General features: G+C 36.0%; 1 protein-coding gene across 1 annotated transcript in view; it reads left to right on the top strand.

The window, feature by feature from the left end:
- OTOGL (otogelin like) overlaps positions 1-25853 on the top strand; it is a gene marked incomplete at both ends in the record, with an annotated part of 149058 nt that overhangs the window by 65932 nt on the left and 57273 nt on the right. The window contains 7 exons of the mRNA XM_081250255.1: positions 7456-7590; positions 13057-13206; positions 15549-15668; positions 18303-18419; positions 19291-19447; positions 20124-20150; positions 25457-25624. Of these exons, the coding sequence (XP_081106381.1) occupies positions 7456-7590; positions 13057-13206; positions 15549-15668; positions 18303-18419; positions 19291-19447; positions 20124-20150; positions 25457-25624 (874 nt within the window). The remainder of the gene's footprint in view (positions 1-7455; positions 7591-13056; positions 13207-15548; positions 15669-18302; positions 18420-19290; positions 19448-20123; positions 20151-25456; positions 25625-25853) is intronic.

Here is a 25853-nt window from a genome sequence, read left to right as displayed (position 1 = left end):
AGTCATCATGTGAAAAGCAAGCAGCCCATTATATTCTGATTGTTTTATGTGTGCTCAATGAGATTGTGTATCTTTTTATATCAGAGCTCTGCGTTATACTGCTTTTGGGTTCCTCATAAGGGCTAGCACAATTATGGTTGTACTATAAGCGCTGAAAAGTTACTTGCTCCGTGTTTTAACCGTTTTTTTAGAGGGTAGAAATCACAAGCTTACACTTAATTAGTCATCTTTGTTATAAACGCATATACATGCCTTTAACATGAAGTATGTAGAACAGTGCTTCTTAAACTTTAGTATGTATACACATCACCTGGAAATCTTGTTACAATATAGATTCTGATCTTATGTGTTTGGAGCAGTATCTTGGATTCTGCAATTTTTAATAAACTACCCTGATGTTTCATGTCCATAGTCCACTCTTTGAATAGCAAGGATGTAAAGCACTTCCTTCTTTAAAAAACTAATTTTAACTATTTTTGAAATTCTCTTCTTCTGAATAGTAAACTTTGTCACATCTAGAAAAAACAAAGTATCATTGACAATATTGTATCAAACATGACATGTTCCCATTGGAAATGTCATTGAGATTAATTAATGGTGCTTTTTATGCTTTCATTTTAAGTAGCAAAACAAAACTTCTGCCAAACTTTGTTTTCATTTTGTGTAGGGAAAAAATTATTTAGAAGTATTTACTAAAAACATTTTAAAGCTTGTTCATGTATCACCATCACTGCAAACATTTTCCAATGTGTGACAATGGTCTTTGCTCATATGCATTATCATTTCATTCATTTAATAAACAATTTTTAGGGCCTATTAAATGTAAACTGTGTTAACAAAAACACGCCTTCTCTGTTTATTAAGATAGAATTTTGCAAGAAAATTCTAAAGTTTTGAAACAAGGATCAGGACCTACATTTCTTTTTTCTTCCCCCCACTCATTTTCCAAAATGCTGGACATTTGGTGAACTCTTAACGACTACTTATTTGATCTACCTGGCTTTTCCTTAACTCCTCATTTGTCTTTGCAGTAGAGAAATCATAGTATTTACCACTGAATTTCCAAACAATTATTGTTTTTTTAAATTGAAGTATAATTAATTTACAATGTTGTGTTAGCTTCAAGTATACAGAAAAGTGATTGTGCAGAAAGTAGAATATTTGTCTCAACTCTGATTCCTGACAAAATGAAAGTATCTTCTTCTGTTTGATGCTGAATGATGGTAGCAGTCTTTTTTTTTTTTTTTTTTTGCGTTACGCGGGCCTCTCACTGTCGCGGCCTCTCCCGTTGCGGAGCACAGGCTCCGGATGCGCAGGCCCAGCGGCCATGGCTCACGGGCCCAGCCGCTCCGCGGCATGTAGGGACCCTCCCAGACCAGGGCCCGAACCCGTGTCCCCTGCATCGGCAGGCGGACTCTCAACCACTGCGCCACCAGGGAAGCCCTAGCAGTCTTTTTTTTGTTGGTGCTGCAATATAACAGTGCCATTTTATTTAGCAGGCAAGAGCCATTAAGGTTTGGCTTTTAGATTTTATAAACCTGATTTCCTATCATCACTTTAACTTTCTACTATATCCTTCTGTAAAAATGCATACATAATGTTCAGTCTCAGATTTTAATGAGACATGCCTACCTGAATATGAGAAGACATGTTGCAGGAAATGTTATTCCAACATTTGGATACCTAATTAAATATCTGGGTTAAGATCTGTCATTAGGGTTCATGTGGTAAAAATAAGATATAAAGAATATTAAAAGTCTAAAGCTTCAAATTTTAGAATTGTATATGCCTTTTTTTTTAATACCTTTATTGGAGTATAATTGCTTTACAATGGTGTGTTAGTTTCTGCTATATAACAAAGTGAATCAGCTATACATATACATATATCCCCATATCTCCTCCCTCTTTCATCTCCCTCCCACCCTCCCTATCCCACCCCGCTAGGCTAGGTGGTCAGGAAGCACGGAGCTGATCTCCCTGTGCTATGCAGCTGCTTCCCACTAGCTATCTGTTTTACATTTGGTAGTGTATATATGTCCATGCCACTCTCCCACTTTGTCCCAGCTTATCCTTCCCCCTCCCCATATCCTCAAGTCCATTCTCTACGTCTGCATCTTTATTCCTGTCCTGCCCCTAGGTTCTTCAGAACCTTTTTTTTTTTTTTTAGATTCCATATATATGTGTTAGCATACGGTATTTGTTTTTCTCTTTCTGACTTACTTCACTCTGAATGACAGACTCTAGGTCCATCCACCTCACTACAGATAACTCAATTTTGTTTCTTTTTTATGGCTGAGTAATATTCCATTGTGTATATATGTGCCACATTTTCTTTATCCATTTATTTGTTGGTGGACACTTAGTTTGCTTCCATGTCCTGGCTATTGTAAATAGAGCTGCAATGAACGTTGTGGTACATGACTCTTTTTGAATTATGGTTTTCTCAGGGTATATGCCCAGTAGTGAGATTGCTGGGTGGTATGGTAGTTCTATTTTTAGTTTTTTAAGGAGCCTCCATACTGATCTCCATAGTGGCTGTATCAATTTACATTCCCACCAACAGTGCAAGAGGGTTCCCTTTTCTGCACACCCTCTCCAGAATGACCAACATATACTTGATAAGCCAAGAAATATTTTATTCGACCATGGAGTAATTATTTCATACCAAAGACAAATTAGTGATTAACCAATGAAACCTAATAGTCATGGTTTTGAAATATTATCATTCCAGATAGTAAATTTCTCAACACTTGGAGGTTTTCTGCTGCAATTTTAATTAATTAATTAATTTTTTAAGAATCAGCATTTCCTTTGAGAAGGATAGAATGGCTGCCAGCACCATTCATTTACTTGCTGCTTTTTCATAGGCAAGAATCACTTCTGTGAATAACATATTTAATTCCTTCTTCCTTGTCAAGCAGCTCTCTTTCCTCCTTGTCTTGATTACAAATTCCAGACTTTGTCATTTGTAACGCATTTTTATCTGGTAAAACTTATCATTTAGTTTTTTGGGCCCTGTGAAGGATCTAGTAATCAAATTCATAAAAATTTCCCTTTTATTTGCCAATTGGACTTTTAAAAATTAATACTTATTCAGCTTCATCTTGAAAGTATAATGTTACTTGACTCTGACATATTGAAGGAATTGTAAAGGTTTTTTTTTTCTTTTTAATCTCTGGATTGTGGAGCTTTTTTGTTTTTTAATGTGGACCATTTTTAAAGTCTTCACTGAATTTGTTACAATATCGCTTCTGTTTTATGGTTTTTTTTGGCCACAAGGCATGTGTGGTCTTAGCTCCCTGACTAGGGATCAAACCTGCACCCTCTGCATTGAAAGACAAAGTCTTAACCACTGGACCACCAGGGAAGTCCCTGGATTGTGGAGTTTTAAATGTAATCTGATTCCAGCGAATACTTGCCCTATCTTTGTTGATGTTTATCAAACTTTAAAAATTTGGGCTTCCCTGGTGGCACAGTGGTTGAGAGTCCGCCTGCCGATGCAGGGGACACGGGTTCGGGCCCTGGTCTGGGAGGATCCCACATGCCACGGAGCGGCTGGGCCCGTGGGCCATGGCCGCTGGGCCTGCGCATCCGGAACCTGTGCTCCACAATGGGAGAGGCCCGCGTACTGCAAAAAAAAAAAAAAAAAAACAAACTAAAAATTCAAGTTCTCTGATATTTTATTCATTTTGCAGGCTGTTTATGCTATACTTTAAATAGCACAAGGAATATAGCACATTATTTTTTAAGTGTGTTGAAGCAAATCGAGGACAAAGTTCATAATTATATTTCCTGAGGTAAGACTTTTTTAAAAGTAAAAAGAGTTGAGAAACCAAACAGCAACTTGACCTGTGCTATAAGCTCAAAGAAAGAGAGGACACTGGATGTTGTCAGCGAAAGTGGGAAATTTAATATTCCAACTCCCGGATTTCAGAGCCAAACTCTACTTCCATTATCTATGACAGGCCCCTGTCACTGCTAGGTTTCTTCCTGTAACTTGTTCTAGATTAGGTTTTTCAGCATTCTGTTCAGTTGATAGCTCAAATGTTTGGTGCTCTCCTTAAGTCTCTGAAAACCCTTCTAATTTCATCGCTCTCAAATTTTTATACCTTGTATCATATCATCATTTTTCATGTCAGTATTTCTTGTGTGATTTCTATGTGTCAGGCCCTATACTGAGAAGTGGAGGTACAGAATGTGCAAACATAGATATCAGCTTAGGGTCCTTTGAAACTTAGGCTGGTGGAGAGTTATTAATCACCAAATCACAAAATTCATATAAAATTGCCACTGTAAAAGTTAATGATGACCTATGCAAAATCCAATTAAACCTTTTAAATGTCTATCTTCCTTTTTTGAAGTGGTTCTTGCTTTGTCTTCTCTGAGGTAATTCTACTGCTTCTGCTGGTCTTTGACCACTCCTCAGTCTCCTCTGGTGGCTTCTTTCTCCAAGAGTTTCTTAGAACACTGGGTCTCACAAGTTCCACATTTTCATATCTGTCTCCTCTATAAAACTCTTAGTTGCCTGTAATCTCATAATATCTTGAAGGATAAACCCTGTATGCATTTATGTATGTACGTAGGTATGTATTTATCCATCCATGCATCCATCTGTCCATCCATCCACAGGAAATGAAAACAGAGAGGAAAAGAAGTCAAAGGAAATCATTACACCCTATTTAGGCAAATGTAAAGATCTAGATAGAGCTAGATAGAGCTTTCTCTGTCAAATAAGAGTAAAATGCAAATTAATGGCATAGTAATTATACAATGGTGTGGCACTTCAGGAAAAAAAGGAAGAGAGAGATAGAGAAGAAAGAAATAACATGTAAAAATTAGATGAAGATTTCACTCGGAATAAAATTTACTTCCCATAAAATAAAAATATTTTCTGCCTTCCAGAAGTTATGAAAGAGATGATGGAATTAACTAATAAGAATTTAAATGTATGTTAAGGGAATAAAAGTAAGTGGAAAAGGAAATGGTAAAATTAAGGAACAAATTAAAGCCCAAAACACATTATAGAGTTGAGAAAATAAGGATTCTTTTAAAAAATGATAAGTATACCATCTTTTGTTTACCTTCCCTTCCTTTTTGTTCAAATGTGAGAGATAATCTAATTGTCTACAGTTGTCTTTTTTTTTTTTTTTGCCTGCATAAAAAAATCCCTTGGCCCATCAAAGAATGTGCTGCTTTGGGGCCATTCAGCTGTGGAACATAAACCATGGCTGCCTGAGGCTACTGTATCAGCAGGGACTTTCTGTGGGATAGTTACCGTTAAAAGGGGCTGGGACTGTGACAGGTCTTAGACTGACATAGCAAGTAAAAAAATATACTACCTTGAGAGGTGCTGACATTTTATGTTTTGGAATCACTTGGGAGAATATTCTCTATCAGTGTTTTCAGTACCTGAGCATAAAGGGTTTGAGGAATCTATGTGGCACATTGCTGTTGACCTTTTACCTCTAGCTTTGTGTTACTTACTGTGTTGCTTAGCAACTCTGTAGCATTATCTCCAAACCTAATATTAACTTGAAATATATATTGGAAACGGAAATTGGAGAAACGTGACTCTTAGGACTTGATAGTTTCAAGTTACTGTCAGCATAACATGATATTACCAGGCAGACGATACAATATAGAATATTTCTTGGCATTTCTGAACATGATATTACCAGGCAGACTATACAATATAGAATATTTCTTGGCATTTCTGAATTCATATAAGGACTAAAGCTGACATTGAGGCACTTTAATTAATAGTAATAGAAATGTAAGGGCAATAGGAATCCTTTCAGCCAGCTTTTCACATCCCTTAATCTAAATGACTCTTTCCAAGAGGAAGAGGAAAGCAAAACCCTGAATTATATATATATTTCTTCTTTGAAAATTGTTCATAAAGGCAGAAAAGTGTGGCATTATTTTTTGAGTAATACAGTGCCATAATCATCTTGATGACCCTTATTACTCTCCTTTTCAAAGTTTAGGCAATGCTTTGGAAAAGAATTGTTTAAGAAGAAAAAGCTCTCGGTTCTTATGAAGTAAGGAAAATTGGGTCACAGAGGGACAAATTAATTACTCTGTCAACAGCATTCATTGAAAACCTATCCTCTAGGCACTATGTTATAGTAATTACTAATAAGACAGGAAGAATTTGGCCAAACCAAGAAATATATTGAGCTAGTGTTCATATTGTTGGTGGTATAAAAAACTAAGTATGGAGAATTTACATCAAGACATATATGGTTTCCAAACATTTAAGGACTCTTCTCACTTTGAAAATAAACACTGCCCCATATATCTAAAAATGAAAAGGATTCAGGAAATGTATGTGAGCCTTTGAAAATTGGAATTTGAGTTCAAAGAGAATTGTTACTTTCCTTCTGATGAAATTCCCACCTTCCACTAGGTAGTGGAAGGACTCAGGGCAGTGTGGCTTTAACTTTTGGGGCGATAAGGACCACTTCAAAAATTTGATGACAATCATAGACTTTCTTCCTAGAAAAATACAGATACTCAAAAACAACATTTTACAATGAACTTCCAGAGTCTGTAGAGCTATTGAAGTCCATCTATTAAACTGGGATAAAAATTAAAAACCCTGTTTCCAGAGAGAGAGTTCTTAGTGGATGGAGAGGGGAGTGGCTGAAGGAAGGTGAGGGTGAGGTAACTGGTGAAAACGTTAGTGTGTGGGACTAAATAATAGTCTCTGGAACTAAGGATTTCCTATAACCTGCAACTGAATTTTCTCCTCAACCATTATTAAACTCTTCCTAATTTCTCTGCAAGTGGCATTAAAAAAGAGGGTTGTGAACTGTGTCTCTGCCCTTATTTAGCTAAGTGACTTTGGACATTCATTTAATCCTTCTTAACCTCTGTTTCTTGATCTGTAAAATGGAGATAATACATAATTCAAGAATTATAAGAATTAAATGAGAAAATGCATGTAAAGTTGGAAGGAAGCCCTTAAATGATATGCATCATTTTATTTACTAATACAGTGTCAAAGTTTTATATTTATTGCAATTTTATCTTATAGGCAAATAATTATTTAGCCAGAAAACTGGCTGAAAATAAAATAAAAGATGTTGTCTAAAATGAAAATATTTCTTTTAAAATTCCCCTAAGTGACAGGTCTTGTTGGGTATTTGATAAGAAGAAGCTGGTTGATAAATTTGAGCTGTAAAAATAAAATGGAAAAAAATGCTTGTTGGAACAACATTTTAACAGGAGATATTATAGATAAATGTTTAAAGATTGAGCTATCTTGGTATACTTTTATTAAATTCTTCACATTATTAGATCAAAATGATTTTTATTTTAGAGGTAAGTTGTATTTCAATTTCAATACAATTCATTGTAAATCTTGGACTTCTTTAAGATTTGTTAATGAAAAATAAGTAAAAATTATATATAATATACATTTGTATTAATATAATATTTTTGACATTGCAGAGTACAGATGATTCAGATATATCTGTCATTGGCCAGAACAAGAAATGCTTTGACAACGATATTGTTTGTTCTAAAAGTGTTTTGATTTCAGTTGGGGACACTGAAATTTACCTGAATGATACTCCTTACAAACAGGTTAGTGAATTATTTCTTGTAAATCATTTTAACTTGCCCTAAGGATACTGAAAATAAAATAGAAACATTGTGGGGGTACTTTTCTTTATAAGTGGTTGCTAGGTTTGAAATTTTTTCTTTGTCATTTTATGTAGCTTCAGTAAATCATACTTGATTTGTCTCTTTTGTTTATACTCCACTTCTCCATTTGCTGATTCTTTCCTTCTCACCTGTTACCTGGAGTACTTCAACATTCTCCAAGCTAGACACCTGGCCTCCAGTTTTTCCCCTCTGATCCATCCTGCCACACTGCAGCCAGGGTGGTTTTCCTAAAATGGAAATGTAATCTCCTGAGACCCTAGTGCTTCAAAACTTTCAAGTGACCTCCCACTGCCCTTACATGGCCTCACCAGTATGGCCATTGCTGCCTCTCCTGCTGTACCTCTCATCACTTTCTGCTTCAAGCCCATGTTCCAGAAGTTGGAGCTTTTATCAGTTCTTCACATGCTCTATATTCTTTCTCTCACCTCTGGTTCTTCTTCAATATCATTGCTCCTACCTGGATCAGCCTTTCCATTTAACTTATTCTTATGTGATATGTCTTATCTTATCTCCTTCAAGGAGTTCCACCTCTTGCCCTCAAGCTCCCTGTCAGGACATGCATCACACTTTAGTGAAATTACTTGTGTGGCGGCAGTGGTCCCCAACCTTTTTGGCACCAGGGACTGGACAATTTTTCCACGGACCGGGGGGTTGGGGGATGGCTTAGGGATGATTCAAGTGCATTACCTTTATTGTGCACTTTATTTCTATTATTATTACATTGTAATATATAATGAAATAATTATACAACTCGCCATATTGCAAAATCACTGGGAGTCCAGAGCTTGTTTTCACTTGCCACTCACTGATAGGATTTTGATATGAGTCTGCAAGCCATTGATTTATTATGGTCTCCGCACAGTCAAACCTCTCTGCTAATGATCATCTGTACTTGCAGCCGCTCCCCAGCACTAGCATCACTGCCTCAGATCCACCTCAGATCATCAGGCATTAGCTTCTCATAAGGAGCGCGCAACCTAGGTCTCTCACATGCGCAGTTCATAGTAGGGCTCAGGCTCCTATGAGAATCTAATGCTGCCGCTGATCTGACAGGAGGTGGAGCTCAGGTGATAATGCAAGTGATGGGGAGCGGCTGTGAATACAGACGGAGCTTCTCTCTCTCACCCACTGCTCACCTCCTGCTGTGTGGCCTGGTTCCTAAGAGGCCACAGACCGGTACCAGTCCAAGGCCCGGGGGTTGGGGACCCTTGTATGGTGGTCTGTGTCTTTTCTATTTGTCTGTGAGTTCTGTGAGAATTGAGACCGCTGTGTTATTTGTTCATTCTTGTATACTTGGAGCCTGTGCAGTGTGAAAGAAGGAATAAAGTTCATTCATTCATTCATTTATTCATAATATCTACTTTGTACAAAGTTATGTGTTAATTATTGGGACTACAACAGTGAAAAGACACTCACTGTGCTTGCTTTTAAGGAACTTACACTGAGGTGAGGGACACGTTTCAAGTAAATGAGGCTGTGCAGTGTGGTGTGCTCTGGTAGGAGTGTGTTTAGGAAAGCAGGAGAATCCCTAAGAAGAAGACCTAAGCCAACCTGCGGTGTTCAGGGCAGTCGTGAAGAGCATAGACTGGCATCAGTTAGTACTCACTTAGAGCTTCTGTTCCGTCACCTGCTAACTGTGTCACTTTGGGCAACTTTATTTAACCCCTCCAAGCTGCAGCTTTCCCGTTTGTAAATTTGAGATGATTATGGAATCTACTTCCTAAGTTCACATGAGGATTAAATGAGAGAATGAATTAAGGGAAATGGCTCTCCTCCTCTCCTCACCCTCCTTATTTTTTTTTATTTTTTAATTTTTTTTGCGGTACGCGGGCCTCTCACTGTTGTGGCCTCTCCCGTTGCGGAGCACAGGCTCCGGACGCACAGGCTCACCGGCCATGGCTTACAACATGTGGGATCTTCCCGAACCAGGGCACGAACCTGTGTCCCCTGCATCAGCAGGCAGACTCTCAATCACTGCGCCACCAGGGAAACCCAGCCCCCCCTTATTTTTGAAGGCTCAGAAGACATGCTTTGGGGGAAATGATTTGAGCTGAGTCTTAAAGGATGAGTAGGTATTAGGCAGGTGAAGAGAGAGAGTAGAAAGGCAATCAGTACAGAGGAACAGTCATGTTGAAAGGAACAGGGTTCAAAGATAAAATGGCACGTAGTTTCGTTTGGTTGATGTGGATGGGGGTAGTGGAGGGAGGGTGAGGCAAAGAGATTCAGGGAGGAGTGTCCAGATTGACTTTCATGCAGGAAGCTTGGGGACAAGGGCAGTAGACAAGGAGGCTGTGTAATATAATATTTGAACTTACTCTACAAGGAAGAAATTTTGGAATTAAGTGACATGATGTGACATATGGCCTTTATAAAGTGGCCTATTTTTGAGTTTTTAGACTAGCGTTTCTCAGTTTGGTTTGCAAAACTTCTGCATTAGAATCATCTAGATTACTTATTATAAGAGCTGGTTCTCTGGACTCCACCTCAGGAATTAGAATGGCTGAAGTTGATGACAATCAATATATCAATGGTTCCGCAAATTCTGCACACTGAAGTTTGAGAATCGGTGCCATAGATCTTAGCTCATGTCTCAGTAAGAAATGTTGAGACCAACCAGGCAGCAATCAAGATTTGAGCAAAACAGAGTTTGTACAAGTCATGCTAACATCTTTTTGAAGTAGTTACTGCAGTTTGGTGTAGCCATCAGCTGGATATTCATTTATAGGTGAAGGTTCTCTCTAAGAGAAAGGGTGTGTTAAAAAAAAGAAAAACTGAAGAGAAAATAGTAAATGCTCTTATAAAGACTGTTTGACACATTTTTGAAGTGGTAATTGCAGTTCTGTGTAATGTTCGTCTTCCAATTTTCACCTGAATGCAGGTGCTGATGAATCTCCTTCATATCAGTTGTGAAGTATAAAGTAAGATGAAGAAAAATCATGAAGATAGTTTGACCCTAACAAATCTCTGGCTAATATTTTTTCTTGAGCATCAGAATTGAAAATAAGTACCATTTGTTTTATGGCAGATGGATTGCTCATTCAGGGGAAGGAAAAAAACCTGTTATTTTTTCAATAAATATACCACTCTAATTTTATCAACTACGTAGCATATAAGCATTTTATGAGTTTAAGCTGTATTTTAAAAGTTTTAATTCTCTGCTTTTTATAACTTACTTTTTCTAACATCACTAGAGTTTATTTAAAGTGCAATAATTCTCCCCTGAAGTGGAGGTCCAATTCATAATACCTCAACCTTATAAGGAGAAACATCTTTACTTCCTAATCTGAAAAGTAAGGAGTATACCATCTCCTTTTGACCATTGTTCTCTTGTAGCAAGCTGCCTTGTCTAATAAAAATGAAGGATTTAGCTCTACAGGCAGATAGAGAGGATGTGCTTTTACATCAGGATAACTAATACAAAACCAACCTGAAGGAAGTCCAATGATCTTATCCAAAAATTTATTTCATGTTCCAGTGATATGTCAACCAGTCTGAGGGAAGTTTAATAGGAAAATACATGAAAAAAGTATTTCATGGATTGAAAAGGAGCTATAAGCTACAACATTTCACTTACTTACTTTGATTATTGCTGTTCAGGCTGGAAGCTGAGAACTAAGAACAGGCCAGTGCAGGAAGGTGTTAAAAATATATGTTACCCTTGATCTAGAAGCTGCAGATACTGCCATGAACTTGACAAAGTGCATCCTTCTAGGAGCTAACGTTCATGTAGGGGGGAAGACAGATAATAATGCCAAAGACAAATCAGATAATAGAAAGGTCCTGAAAATTGTAATCAAAATGATAAAAATAGGTTCTATGGCAGAGGGTGATATGGGGGCCTGACAGGCTACACATTTTATGGGCCTAGTGAAAAATGAAAATGTAGAGCCCTTGATCAAACAGGGAAAATTTTTTTCCTTTGGTTTTTAGTCTTTCTTTACCTGCATAGTGTTTTTTCTTTATTATTTAATGCCTTGCTCACTTAGACACAGGGTACTTCCAGGTTGAGTGCAGACCCTCACAGGTACTGAGGGCATTGCCCTATAACTCCAACTTGGCACTTGGAAGTAGAAGGAAATGAGGTTAGGTAGAGTCCATTAACAATTCATACTGTCCTATACAATATACCGAGCGCTTATAAGTATGACCTTGATCTAGGAGACTGAAAACTCGTTATGGATGTGACTGAGTTTATTTAATTTGCCCTATGAAATATTTATAAAACGGTACACTCTAGTACAGCGTTTCCAAACTATGCTTTTGTTCTTACTTGGGGGAGAAAAATAACCAAAGGACTTCATATCTCCTTCACAATTTTTATTTTGCTTCTGGTTAAATTTGTTTTATTTACTTTGACTTAACCATGTACTTTTAAAGTTATTATGTGAGTTAATTTCAATGCCAGATTCAGCGTAATCTTTTATAGGGTATAGCCCTTGCCCATAAAGAACATTGCATATTCTCACTTTAGGTTAAAGGTACTCTAAATTTTCCCAGTGGGTTCCATCTCTAGTTTCTCCCTACTATTATCCTTTCTAGCACACACATTATTTTCTTTTAATATACAAACATGGTCTGTCATTTTACTATTCAAAAGCCTTTATCGAGGACATTTTGCACATGGAATAACAGCCATTGATTGTGATGGGTAACTTGATGGCAAAGGGTCTCAGACTATGCTTGTCATGGAATCCGTGCTGTGTAGCTCTCTGGTGCTCTCCTTAGTACTGAACAAATCTTAAACTTCCTGCCCCTAAGCCTTTATTCAAACTGATTCCATTTTCTTGGGATGATTTCTTCCTCATTCTCTTTTCCAGCCCTTTATATCTTCCTATCATGGCCTCTTACATATCAGTAATATATGTTCCACCTCTTGCAAAGAGCCTTCCTAAGTTCCTTTTATGGAAATTCATCTCCCCGTCCTCCTTAACACCTCTTTCTCTCTATAGACACACACACACACACACACACACACACACACTCTATGCTTTTGTTTTTCAATTATTCAGGTGAAGTCATACATTTTTAGTACTCAATCATATTTATTCACCATCAATATAGAATTTCTGGATCAGCAGGTATATCCCCCTAATGTACTCTATGTCCACGCCTTGTTTGTGCTCTTCTCTATAACTGAAATACCTTTTTCCCTTTGCTCATTTATCCATGTTGAGCCTATCTACCAGTTTGTATCTTGTTACCAATTTTATGATTTTCCTATTTTATGCACTTGTTCCGTTTTTCACTACCAAATTCAGGAAAGACAGGGCTAAGCAAAAATACTAGTACATAGATAATTATTGATGGATATTAATTAATGTTTACATTCTGGTGAGAAAACAAGAAATTCATTTTCTTCTTTATTATGCTTTTTCTTTTTTGAAGAAACGATCAGGTTTTTTTCTGGAAAGTAAACCAACATACCAGCTTTGGAAGGCAGGGTACTACATGGTAGTATACTTTCCAGAGAAAGACATCACTATTCTTTGGGATAGAAAGACAACCATCCATATCAAAGTTGGCCCACAGTGGAGGGTAAGTCAGCCTATATGGTAGGTCAATCCAAATGAGATGCAAAAGATGAAATTACATTTACCTTTTTGATGTTTTACAGAAATAAAATGATTGATGTTTTCCTTTAAGAAATAAGTTATATTTTCAGAATTACTAACTCAGACCCCAGAGAAGAACAACTTTACCAAGTGCTGTATACAGTTCTTTTTTACTTCAACCTTACAGTATCCAGTTTTCCAAAGTTACTTAGGTCAGGTTCTTTTTCTCCCATTCCCTGCAGCATGGTTATTTGTATGTTTGTAGTAGAGTTAGATTCATTTATTACAGTTTGCATTCCATCTTTTCCTCCATATTCTGGATATTTTTTAAGTTTACATACAGTAAAATTCTAAAAAAAATGTAAAATAATTTACTTTTGTGGGCTGCAGTTCTATGGATTTTAACAAATGCATGGAGTTGTGTATCCACCACCACAGTTCTAGATAGAACAGATCATCAGTTCCCAAATTTCTCACATGTTGCCTCTTTATTGTCAACTCCTACGTCCAACCCCTCACCTTTGGCAACCATTGGTCTATTTTCCATCTGCATAGTTTGGCCTTTTCTGGATACAGTAGAAATGAAATCATGCAATCTATAGCCTTTTGGGTCTGGCTTCTTTGACTTGGCAAAATACATTCAAGATTCATCCATATTATTGAATGAATTAATTGTTTGTTCCTATACACTGCTAAGTGGTACTCTGTTGTATGGATGTATTAGTTTGTATTATCCATTAATGGTTGAAGATTCAATCTGGGTTGTTTATAATTTTTGTCAATTTATATTTTCCATTGTTTTAATTATTGTTTACTGTTAAATATTGTACTAGATATTATTAAATATTTTTATTATTTTAGATATTTAAAATTTTATTAAACATTTTAAGTTTATATGTTAAGGTTGTTTTTGAAACGTTGATATAGTTTTAAAAATCCACCTTATCTGAAATTGAAATTGAGACTCATGGATATAATCTGTGGCAAGTTAGGGAAAAATGGGGATAGTAATAACAAATTCTTATAAAACTCGAAAATATACATATTTTAAAATATTTAAAAATGTTATAAACTTAAGATATGATTGTATATTGAAGTCATTTTCTTTCAGCCCTAAGCAAAATAAAGCCCCCAAATCTATTCCTAGATGTTTGCTGCCATCTTGCATTTCTTTGATGAAGATGAAGTAATTTAGTCATTGCCATACTTCTTCAGCTATGCTTTCTGCCATTGTCTACCATGTATCCTCCCTTCCTTACTTTTTGAAAACAAATTAACCATTTATTCTTCTACATCTTCCCTTACTTTTACTGCTGCCTTAAATTTTGGGGTGAGCAGCAGTGGAAGAGGCCACTGTCTTTGAATAGGTATTGCAGCTTCTGAGAGCAGAGGCAGCATGGTAAGCAGTGGCCATGGCAGTTGCAATCCCAAGGTTATTGTCAGCTTTGCTGGAGGCATGGGCAGCCAACTTTATTAACAAAGGGCTGCGTTCCATTCTTGAGTACATGAGGAGAGAGGTCAGTTTGTTTAATTCCAAAGCTTAAGGAGGATTTTCATTGCTTTTGGAATCTAATTCTTCCCTGTACTCTTAATCCACCTCCCTCCCCAAGAGAAAAGTTTTTCACATTATTTGAGAAAATGCAGTGGACATTGTTGATGTGGATAATCCATATGGCACTTGCAGTAACCACTGCATAACCCATAGCAAACTTTATAAGAATTAGGTAAGATGTGGATTTCATTTATTGTGTCTCATGATATATGAATATAGAGTTAACTTTTTCTTTAAAAGTTATGCTTTGATTGTTTTGGCTTTTCAAAGTATGACCTAAAGAAAGATAAATTATTTCTATGGTTTCAACATTTATAGTCTTAGAAAACCTTAAACATAACAGGAAGTGGGTCTTTCATCATTAAAATGTAAATATGTAAATATACACAGAATATGTATATATATATACACATATTTGTATATACACACTCAGACATATACTGTAATGTTTGTATTATACTTGTACAAATACTGTAGTGTTTGTATTATACTTTTCCAAGTTACTTATATTATTAGTTATATCAATGCTAAGACAATGGTAGGTGTGAATAGATAAAATTTGGGGGATGGAAAAACATTTTTGAGAATCTAAAATAACTGTTAATTATAATTAAATAGACATGAAATTCCACCTTCTTGAAACATTTTTTAAATGGTTATTGTGGAAATTCTTAAAATGTCTATTTTAAATCTCTTGAAAATTTCAGTGAATATTAGTCCTTAAATGTTAAAATGAATATAGAATATTTCATGATATTTTTCTTTTACTTTAGAACAAATTATCAGGATTATGTGGAAACTTTGACAAATGTACTTCAAATGATATGACCACATCCAATAACTTAGAAGTGAGAAATGCCCAGGTATTTGGAGATAGTTGGGCATTAGGACAGGTAAGTGGAATATATGTATTTTAGAACTAAACAAATATTTTTTGTTGTATTTATCCACTAAAACATTTTATCCTTACAGAAAAATTTATTTAGGTAATACTATTTTATGTAATATTTGTGCAGTAATTCATAGTTGACAAACTCAAACTACTTTCACGTTTAATTTCTCATGTAATCCTGTGACAGTCTTGTAAGTAAAGGGTGTTGACCCCATATTATAGATGAAGAAATTGAGACTCAGGAAGGATAAATGACTTGTCTAATATTATATATCCAGAAAGCCACAGGAGTGACTTTCAAATTCACATCTTCTAATCTCATGCTTTTCCTTTCACTGCAGAATTCTCTTTCAGTGTATTTGTATTTCTAATGATGTATCTTTTGTCAACTCAAGGTAATGAATAAATGAAGGCAGTATTTCTTAACATTTGCTCTCCAGACATGGCTGGATGTGGGATGGGGAGGGCTAGGGAGTGGATTTGTGGCCAACTTACCTTTCGGAGCAGTTAGAATAAATTAACTCAGGCATATTTCTTTTTTGAAGGATTTCTTGAGGCATTATATTCCTCTAAGGGAGGGATGTATTTGAAGAGATTCCCGAACTTACTGACACAGAACTTACGTTTTTGTGTATTAGTTATTAAGGAAATAGTTTTCTATGGGACACAATCTGAGAAATGCTGAACTAACTCAGAAAACAGTCAAACTGGAAATTTGTTCTACTCTTTTCTTCTACTTTTTTTTTTAACCTATTTTTTTTCTAACTGAAAGTAGTGTCTGCAACTACAATTTCCTGGTTGGTTACTGTTTGGTTAGTTGCCTTACTATTTTGCCTAATTTACTAATATATTTAAATCTTTTTATAAAAATAAAAGGGGATTGGAGTTAAACATTCATCCAATTTAGTAAAATTTAAGCAGTATATTTCATTGTGGTCTACGTTGGAAAGTATAAAGATTTTGTTTTTTAAAATATAAAATGAATTAAGGAATACCTAATTTATAATAATACTAAATATTTGGACTCATCAAATAATTTTAGACTCATTAATACCTAATGGACAAAGCTGAAAATAAAAAAAAATTCATTCAGTAAGTTCTATTTAGCACTTAATATTTTCCAGGATATATGAACACATAATATTATTAAAACATAGCCACTGCCCTTAGGAATTTAGAGTCTAGTTTAGCAGACGAGGTAGAAAAACTTAACAATGGAAATATGAGACAGGTGCTGGATAGAGGTGTATACAACATGGAGTTTGTGATGGTCAAAGGAAGGTTCCCCAAGAAGGTGCCATTGAGCTGACTCCTACAAGACTCATAAGAGCTATACAAATGAAGATGATGGGAAAGAGTGCAGCAGCAAAGAAGGGAGCATCCCTTTAGAATGTGTCAGGAAGACTGGAGTGAGTATGGTGCCTAACAGAATTTTAAGAAGTTCAATATGGCTGTGGTGGAAGGTTTGAAGTAGGGAATAGCTAGAATGCAAAATATAAAGCATCAAGATACGTGTGCTAGGATCTGGACTCGAAGGCCCTAAATTAGTTAGGCTCTTATAATCCAGCTAAGAAATGTTAAATCAGTGAAGATTTAGAAAACTATCTAAATCTGAGAGACATCTGAAACATCAGCATCTGTTGAAAGGACTGCATAAGGAAAGATGAATTTGGAGAATTCAAGAATGCCTCCGATCATCCTGGCTTATTGCATAGACACTGGTGCTCTTCCAGGAGACAGGGCACAGAGGAAAGTGGGTGGTAGGGGACAGTGGGGACAGGACAATGGTGTAAGATAAGTACATTTTAGAATGTGTTGAGACAGAAGTGACAGAGATATTTATGTGGAAATGTCCCAATTTTTGAGATCTCAGAAAAGAGATATGGGCTGGAAATATGGATTTGGTAGTTACTATCATATTCAGGTTGCTGAAGCCATGAGAAGTGTATAGGATGAAAAAAATAGAGATTTGAAGATCAAGTCTTGCAGAGAAGGGAGGTGGAAGGAGGATGAGGAGTGGCAGCAAATGAACTATAGGAGGAAACCCCACAGAAAATGGTGCCCCCGGAAACACATGAGAGACATGTAAGAAGGGTAAAGTATGAAACAGAATCAAAGACAGCGAAAGGGCAAGTGAAATGAAGACGGAAGAGTTGCCTTTATTTTTAGTAACAAGATCAGTGATGGCCTTCTCCAGGCCAGTTTCAGGGAGGTGGATTAGAAGAGGCAGAGACCGAATTGTTTAGTATATGGGAAGTGAGCCTGTAGACACTTGAGTGTGTGCAACTCCTCAGAGGATGGCTTGTGACAGAAATGAAGGACGTGAAAATTAAAGGAAGGAGAATAATTTGCTTAGGCAATTTTTTTAGTCATGTAATGCAGCACTTGACAGTTTAAAAATGATTTACCTTCACTCTCTAATATTTTCATGATTTTAATAGTAAATTTAGTTGCTTTCAAAAATAATATATACTATTAACACTGAGTTGGCTGAGCACAGGTGCTTTAGGTAAAGTCTGTCTAAAAGAATGAGAATATATTAGATATGATTGTGGTGGATGAAGTCAGATTAGGTTACTCTGGTTTCAGCTTCAGAAATCACCCCTTAAAAACATTCTTTTCTCTTTTTCCACAGTGTGAAACCCCAAGTGAATCATTTAAACCCTGTGAGGCACATCAAAACAAATTTCCTTATGCCAAGAAAGAATGCTCCATTTTGTACAGTGATGTTTTTGCTCCTTGTCACAATGTGGTAAATGAACGCTTTACTAAACTTTCCAATTTAAACAAGTACTGCTGTACCTATAATATTGAGATGAACAGGACAAATAATTTAGCTACCCATTGGCTTTTCAGGTATACTACCTAACCCTTGTTAGGAAGACAAATTTGGTAGTTTGTTTTTCTGTGGCACTGACACATTTAGTTGATTTACATTCTTCCTGACTCCATCTTATTTAACAGCGTATATAATGCTTGTTAATGATCTGTTTCAGTTTATGAAACATTTTTATGTCCATCATCAAAGCCATAAATGACTGATCAAAGCCATAAATGCTTATTTCTCTTCAGAGGACACTACCAAATGGACATTCTTCTCCTTAACCCAAAGTATAGTTTAAAAGTATTATTAGTGACACATTTACAATGGTTTTAGAAGCACATCCCAAGACTGAATGTAATTTATTTAGAAATTTAATTTTTAGATGTCTTTCCAACATAATAATTTTAGGTTCCAATAGAAGTTTTAAAAATAGTTTAAGATATTATTAAAAACTAAGCAAAAGTACATTTGTAAGTAGAACATTCTTTTAATGCCATGCTAATATGCCAGTAAAGAAACAATGAGCTTCTAAAAATATTAATCTGTTGTATTGCAGATGTCGAAGTTATATTTGTTAGTCCCTTTACCTGTGTTGCTAGTTCTTTGATCTTACATTTGCCTAATAAATTCCTTTGGATGAATAGAAGTTTGAGATATTGAGAACTCTCTAGGTGGCAGTGTTAAGCTGATAATAGCAAATTTTGAAAATCTACCAGTTAGTTTTCTTTTAGAAGGTTGAATTTTAATCAGCTGTAGTTAGTACTTTTTGAAATTAATTTAGCTTTCACTTCATTTTCAGATTGATGTTACTTCTTTTGCCAAAAATTGTCATGAAGACACGTGTAACTGTAACCTTGGTGGGGATTGTGAATGTTTATGCACAAGTGTAGCAGCGTATGCGTACAAGTGTTGTCAGGAAGGGGTTTCTGTTCACTGGAGATCATCTACTATTTGTTGTGAGTATCCTCTCCGGGCATCACCACTAGGTGGGAACCTTATGAAGAGATTCATATTGTCTTATCTTAGAAGCGATACCATGGACTCATGGAAATAGAATTTCTTTAAGATGAGTAAATTTTATATTCTTTTGACAATGCAGATAAATTGTTGTATAGCTAAAGGATTTATAAAAGAAACTTTGAAGTAAGTTTTTCTGTTCTATGTTAGACTGTTATGACTGTAACATTTGAACTACAAATTATTTATTTACATACCATCTTCAGAGATACTGTTTATGACTATTTCTCTTATGGCTATGAAATTCCACCATTCTAATGATAAGAGACGTAGTTTTAAAAACATCATTTTGAATTTGCGTTCAGATTTGACTCTAAACTTTTCATTTACTTGTGTAGATAGTAAGTCATCTGATGAACAGCTTATGATTTTAACACTTTCAGTGGACATCTATAAATTGGCAGATATATTTGCCTACCTATAAAATAATCTCAGGAAACTTAATGAATTATTACGGAGCACTCTGAAAGAATCCTCTTTGCTCAGAGAAAACTCCCAAATAATGAGGTCATTCTGAGTTCTTTCACTTTGTCATTGATAAACCATACCTTGCATATATTCAGATAAGTGGTGAGATCCTTATTTAGTTTAACATTTCTTCTTTTTTCCTTTCAGCACTCGATTGTGAATATTACAATGAAGGTATGTGACATTTAAAGAATATCACTCTAGTATTCTATTAAATATATCTTCAGATTCAAAGTTCTTGAACAAGTTGGCTGGGAACAAGGTATGAAGAGTTCATAATTTGGCATACAGTTAACCCTTGAACAAGGAGGGGGCTAGGGGCGCCAACCCTCTGTGCAATTGAAAATCCATGTATGGCTGTGTAGAGAGGGAAAGATGATTTTCAGGAGAAGAGGATACAATCTGAAGGTAGGAAGTTGGGAACATATACATTTAGGGAATGGCAAGTGGGCCAGGAAGGATGAGAGACGTAAGAAGGAAACTGAGGTAGAGCTGAGTCCCCTGGGCTGAGTCACAGGACAGTTTCCAGGACTTTCTGAATGGAGATTTAGTGGTCTTCTAATAACGCACTACCTTTGCTGGGAACCAAAAGCTATAGTGTGGTCGTCATTAACTGCAGCTGAAGTCAGATCTGGATTAGAGTCCAGTCTCTGTCACGTATAAACACTGAGAACCTGGTTAAGTCATTTAAGTTTAATTTTTTTGTTTATTTATTTCTATGTTTGTTGTGAGCTTAAATGAGACACTGTGTCACCTGTACTGCTGGAACAAAATAAACTCTTATTAAATGGTGCTGTTATGATAACTAAAAAAAAAAAAAAGAAAATCCATGTATGGTTTATACTCACCCTGTGTATCTGCAATTCTGCATCTTCAGATGCAACCAACCATGGACTGTGTAGTACTGTAGTATTTACTCTTGAAACAAATCTGCGTATAAGTGGACTTGCACAGTTCAAACCCATGTTGTTCAAGTGCCAACTGTATGACTCAATGAAAGCCATTGCCTTCTAAAATGTATCTAAATTTCTAAGTATTTGTGCTAAAATTTATTCCCTGTAAAATAAAAGTGTAACTAAGTTCTCAGCACCTAGGAGGCTCTCAGTAGTTTCTGAATAACATGAATGAATGAATGAGTAAAGCTAGCTAATTTTTTAGGTAAAAAGGATGAAAGATACATACCAAATTCATACCTTTTACCATTATGAATAAATATGGACATTATTCACACTTTTATTATGTTGTGGAAATCAAAGAAACAAACTATAATATAGGAATTTATTTAGCCATCATTTTAGGCAAAATAATTATTTATATCTTATCCGAATGAGAACTTATTGATTTAGTAATAATGAAAATCTCCTAGTCTCCCAAGCATTCAGATTTGCAATGGGAAGTCTAAGAGGAGGTGCTGCCTAAAGCTAAGGCATAGATGTAAGAGACAGAGAATTATATCCTCATTGAAAATGCCAGACATGAGCAGAATTGAAGCCTGCTTTTTGTCAAACCTATTTAATGAGGAAGGCGTAGCCACTTAAACCTAATTCAGACAAGTAAGATGATCCAGGGAAGTGTCCATTTTGACAGTAACTGGACAAAAACCCATGATGAGTAGGTTAGAGTAATAGTTACAGGAAAGCTGATCCATTAAAGAAAAAAACCAAACAACCAATGCAAAGTATTTTCCATGACTTATTGAGCCAGGAAGAAATCTGTCGGCTGTAAGAGTACAAAGAAAGCCAGAAAATTTTAGTAAAATAGAGATGATGAATTAAAAAGAAAATGGACATTTTAGTCTTTGGTTGTTTCTGTTATATCTTTGGAAGTTTGAAGAGGAAAAAAATCCCACATTAAAAAACTTCTGTGTTTGTTAAAGAAAATCTAAACCAAATATATTTCCCACACCACACCCACTCCACATCAATCCTTTGGATTCCATGCTTGAGGTGAGACTGATTGCCTAATATTAAGCACCTAATAATAAAAATGGCTTTTGTTGTGTTAACTATACCTGTATCATATAATTTAAGCTTCAAAATATACCTGAAAGACATAACATTATTATTATCATTATTAACACTTACAAAGGAGGAAATTGAGGCATAGGTGAATTAAATAACTTGGTCAAAGTCGTTTAGCCAAAATGTGGTAAATGGATTTATAAACAATCTAAGTTCAGAACCCACGAGCTTGATCTCCATGCTACACTGCCTAGTTATGGTTAGCACATCCTACTCTAGGAATGATCACTGCACATCGTTATCATATGCTCTACACGACGTACACAGACAGCAAGTTGAGAAAACGCTCCAATAACTTCCTTGCTTAAGAATTCCTTTCTCACACAGTTCTGCTGTGAAAATCTCCATCTGTGCCTTTGTACTTTCTGGCGTTCCTTATGCAGGCCCTTGGAAACAGAAGCAGAATTTTCTATGAATATTGAATTTCTACCTCTTGCTGCTTGGTACATTTTGCTTTCTGTCAATAAGTCTGCTGCACTTCTACTGATGGTTTGTTTCCCTAATGTGTTACAAGATTCTTCAAACCAGTTCTTCTAGTTTCATTTGTGATACTGTATTGGTAGTATTCAGAGGGTGAACATGGGGCGTTCGGCCTTCATGAGACCCACGAGAGACAGAGATTCTGTTTCCTGTGATCAAAGTAATAGGGAACAGAGTCAACCTGCCAAGGAGAGGAAGAGTTGTGAAAGTAACGTGATCAAGGTAGATAACTGAAGGGGAATAAAGAATTGTGGAAGTTGTTGATAGTAATAAAAAGAAAAAAGTTTTAAATGAGTATTCTTAATTTGTTTCATCTCAAATAATTTCACAACTACTGTAAACTTACCTAGTCTTCTTTGGACATTCATAGCAGGCATTTTTCTCTGGACACTATGTTATTAAAATACTTAAATTATTCAAAGCAAATGCAGAGATAAATGATTGTGATTCTGTAGGAGGAAAAAATTTTTTAAAGTAAGAAAATTCAGAGGTTACTACTGAGATAAGTTCAATAATCCTTCACACAATGACTGTCTCTAGTATCTTCATTTTTATGGCATTTGCTAAAAATATAAAGGTTCTATTGCTGTAGGGAGTTAAGACTTCAAGATCCTGCTAAAAATTGTTGTGCAAGTTTGAAGTTCAGAGTGATTTTGTTAGATCAGATATTCTTAATACTGTGCTTAAATAATAACTACAGGAAATGATTGCTTTTAGTAGACAGTGAAATTATAATTCTCCCTGCAGAAAATTAATGATAAAGTCAGTGACTTTTGTCCCTCAATTGCTAGTGAAAATGCAGGAAAACAATTCAGACACAAGATATCCATCGACTGGGAATCAATTCAGGAGCTTTCGATTTTTATACAAATGGATTTCTCAGATGACAGTTGTCTCTTCAGGTTGCTGTAGGAAGGTACTTGTGCAGTAGGGGAGAGAATATTTTGTTTAGTGGTCTATCTCCTTTCTCCCGTTCTTCTCTTGGACATCTGTGAGGGTGCTTGAAGCCCACAAGCTGTAGTTGTATATGTCATCTTCATTTTGAATTGAATCTCATGATTTACATGTTTATATACCTATTTGTACATTATTTACATATTCACACAAATCTAAACTGGTGTATATTTTCATCTTGGAAGTCTGTGTTGTTCTTGTCTTCCCTAGAAAATGAGCTAGTAGGTGGTGGAAACTAATGGTATAGTTTTCTTGGGTGTTGTAGACTTCGGCTCATAGAGAAACTGTGCAGGGTATATATTTGTAACAGTGGTGGGGAGTCCATTGCTGCCAGGCTCATAGCGAAATTCTTCACTGCATCTGCTCAGTTCCATCTAGGTGTGGGGGGTAGAGGTTTTCAAAGCTCCATGTGCACTCAGGGTGTCTGAGTCCCTCCTAAAACTCCTTCCCCATGGCTTAGAAGTGTCCCTAGCTGCTCAGTGGTGAAGTGTCTCAGCTGATGAGTCAGTGCATGGGACAGCACTTAAAGATTCATCCTATAATCCCTACCTTCTCCTGTTCCTCATGATGGAAATTTTGGTTCTTGCTCTCCTTCCTGTTTGGGAGACTTTGTAACCCTCTAATCCAATTATCTTCTCCCCTTCTCTTAGGCTTTGTCTTCATCCTGAAAGGGAAAAAACTCAGATTGTGGGTTTCTTTGAATTTTTTCCATCCGTCTTAAGAGTAGGCTGGGAAAGGAAAACTGTCCTTGAGATAAAAATTGGAGAAAAGAGGAAAAGTGAAATTCACTGAGAGCAACCAGATTGTTCTTTTCTGAAACCACCTATTGCACCTATATTAGCATTTTACATAACCTACAACGTAAATATCTACATATATCTGTAAAAGTACACAGCTAATAATTATGTAATTTAGATAATTCAGAAGAAACCTCAACGTTTTATAGTACCTCACTTATTTTAAAACATTAAACGTCATAGAGATTGGGTTGAAGGTAAACTGACATTATTATCATAAAACTTAACGCATCAATTTATTTGTTTGTTTGTTTTGTTTTTTGCGGTACGCGGGCCTCTCACTGTCGTGGCCTCTCCCGTTGCGGAGCACAGGCTCCGGACGCGCAGGCTCAGCGGCCACGGCTCACGGGCCCAGCCGCTCCGCGGCACGTGGTATCTCCCCGGACCGGGGCCCGAACCCGTGTCCCCTGCATCGGCAGGCGGACTCTCAACCACTGCGCCACCAGGGAAGCCCTAATTTATTTTTAATATCAGTGAATTTTAAAATTAATGTATATAGTTTTCTTTCTAAGATGAAGTTTGTAGGAATAGTACTTTGTTCAGGTTTGGTTCTACCCTAAGTAGTTTTTTGACCATAGTATATATTTTTCACTTTATATGGAACCATTGGGTGTATGGAAATGACAGCATAAGTAAAATGACATTGACTTCTCTGTTCAGCATCATCTTATTTTCTTCCTTATATAGACAGACCTCACTGATGAAATTCAGTGATCCCCCAAACAGGAAAATACTGTATATCGTGCCAGTGAATTCTGTGTTAATGTGATGCAACCTATTAAGGAGAGATGAGTTTTAGAAGACTATCAAAATACCTTACCATTGATAGAACTAAGCTTAAGTTTATTGAGAGTAGAGTAGTCTTGGAATATTAGAGTGAAAGGTTACCTAGACAAACATCTTCAAATAGGTGAGAAAATTTGAGGTCCAGAAAGCTTAAGTCAACCTTTTATCCATCACCACTAGGTCTACATGTACATATACATATACACATACGCAGTCATGTATATATATATATTCTAAACTGCATATTCTACATATGTATATATTCCAAATCAATATAATATATTCTTTTTGAAACGAGTTGTTATTTTGTTACTGATGAATGTTTAAATGCTCAATAATTTTCGGAGTATTTTTTGGTATTAGAATTTATTCCATTGAAATGACAGCTTGAAATGTAAAAATCCTATGCCAACTTATAATTCTCTCATTTGCATGTAACTAGGGCTTGGAGAAGGACCATATATGCTGGCAAGTTATGGGAAGACTGGCCTTATCCTGGGGGCCAATATGACCAGTAGAAGCATTTTCTCTCTGCCAAGAAGTAGTATTCATGGCAATTTATTTTTTAATTTTATGATCACTCCAGGCCTTTTCAAAGAGAAGGCATCATGTAAGTATAATTTCCAACTGAAAGTAAGAATTTAGTTTTCCATTGACCTTTTTTCATTTATTCATGCAGTAAATATTAATTGGGGAATCTAATATGTTTATGACATTTTTCTAGGTGCTCTAAAGGATTTGAAATAAAATAAGACACTGGTATACGAACTAGCTCTCTCTTTTGTATATAAAATCATTTCTTTGTTTATCTATTGGCATTTATAGATGCAATTAGAATT

Source organism: Mesoplodon bidens, assembly GCF_964165515.1.
Source record: "Mesoplodon bidens genome assembly, chromosome: 11".
In the NCBI taxonomy this organism is placed as follows: domain Eukaryota; kingdom Metazoa; phylum Chordata; class Mammalia; order Artiodactyla; family Ziphiidae; genus Mesoplodon; species Mesoplodon bidens.
This window is presented reverse-complemented; position numbering and strand designations above follow the sequence as displayed.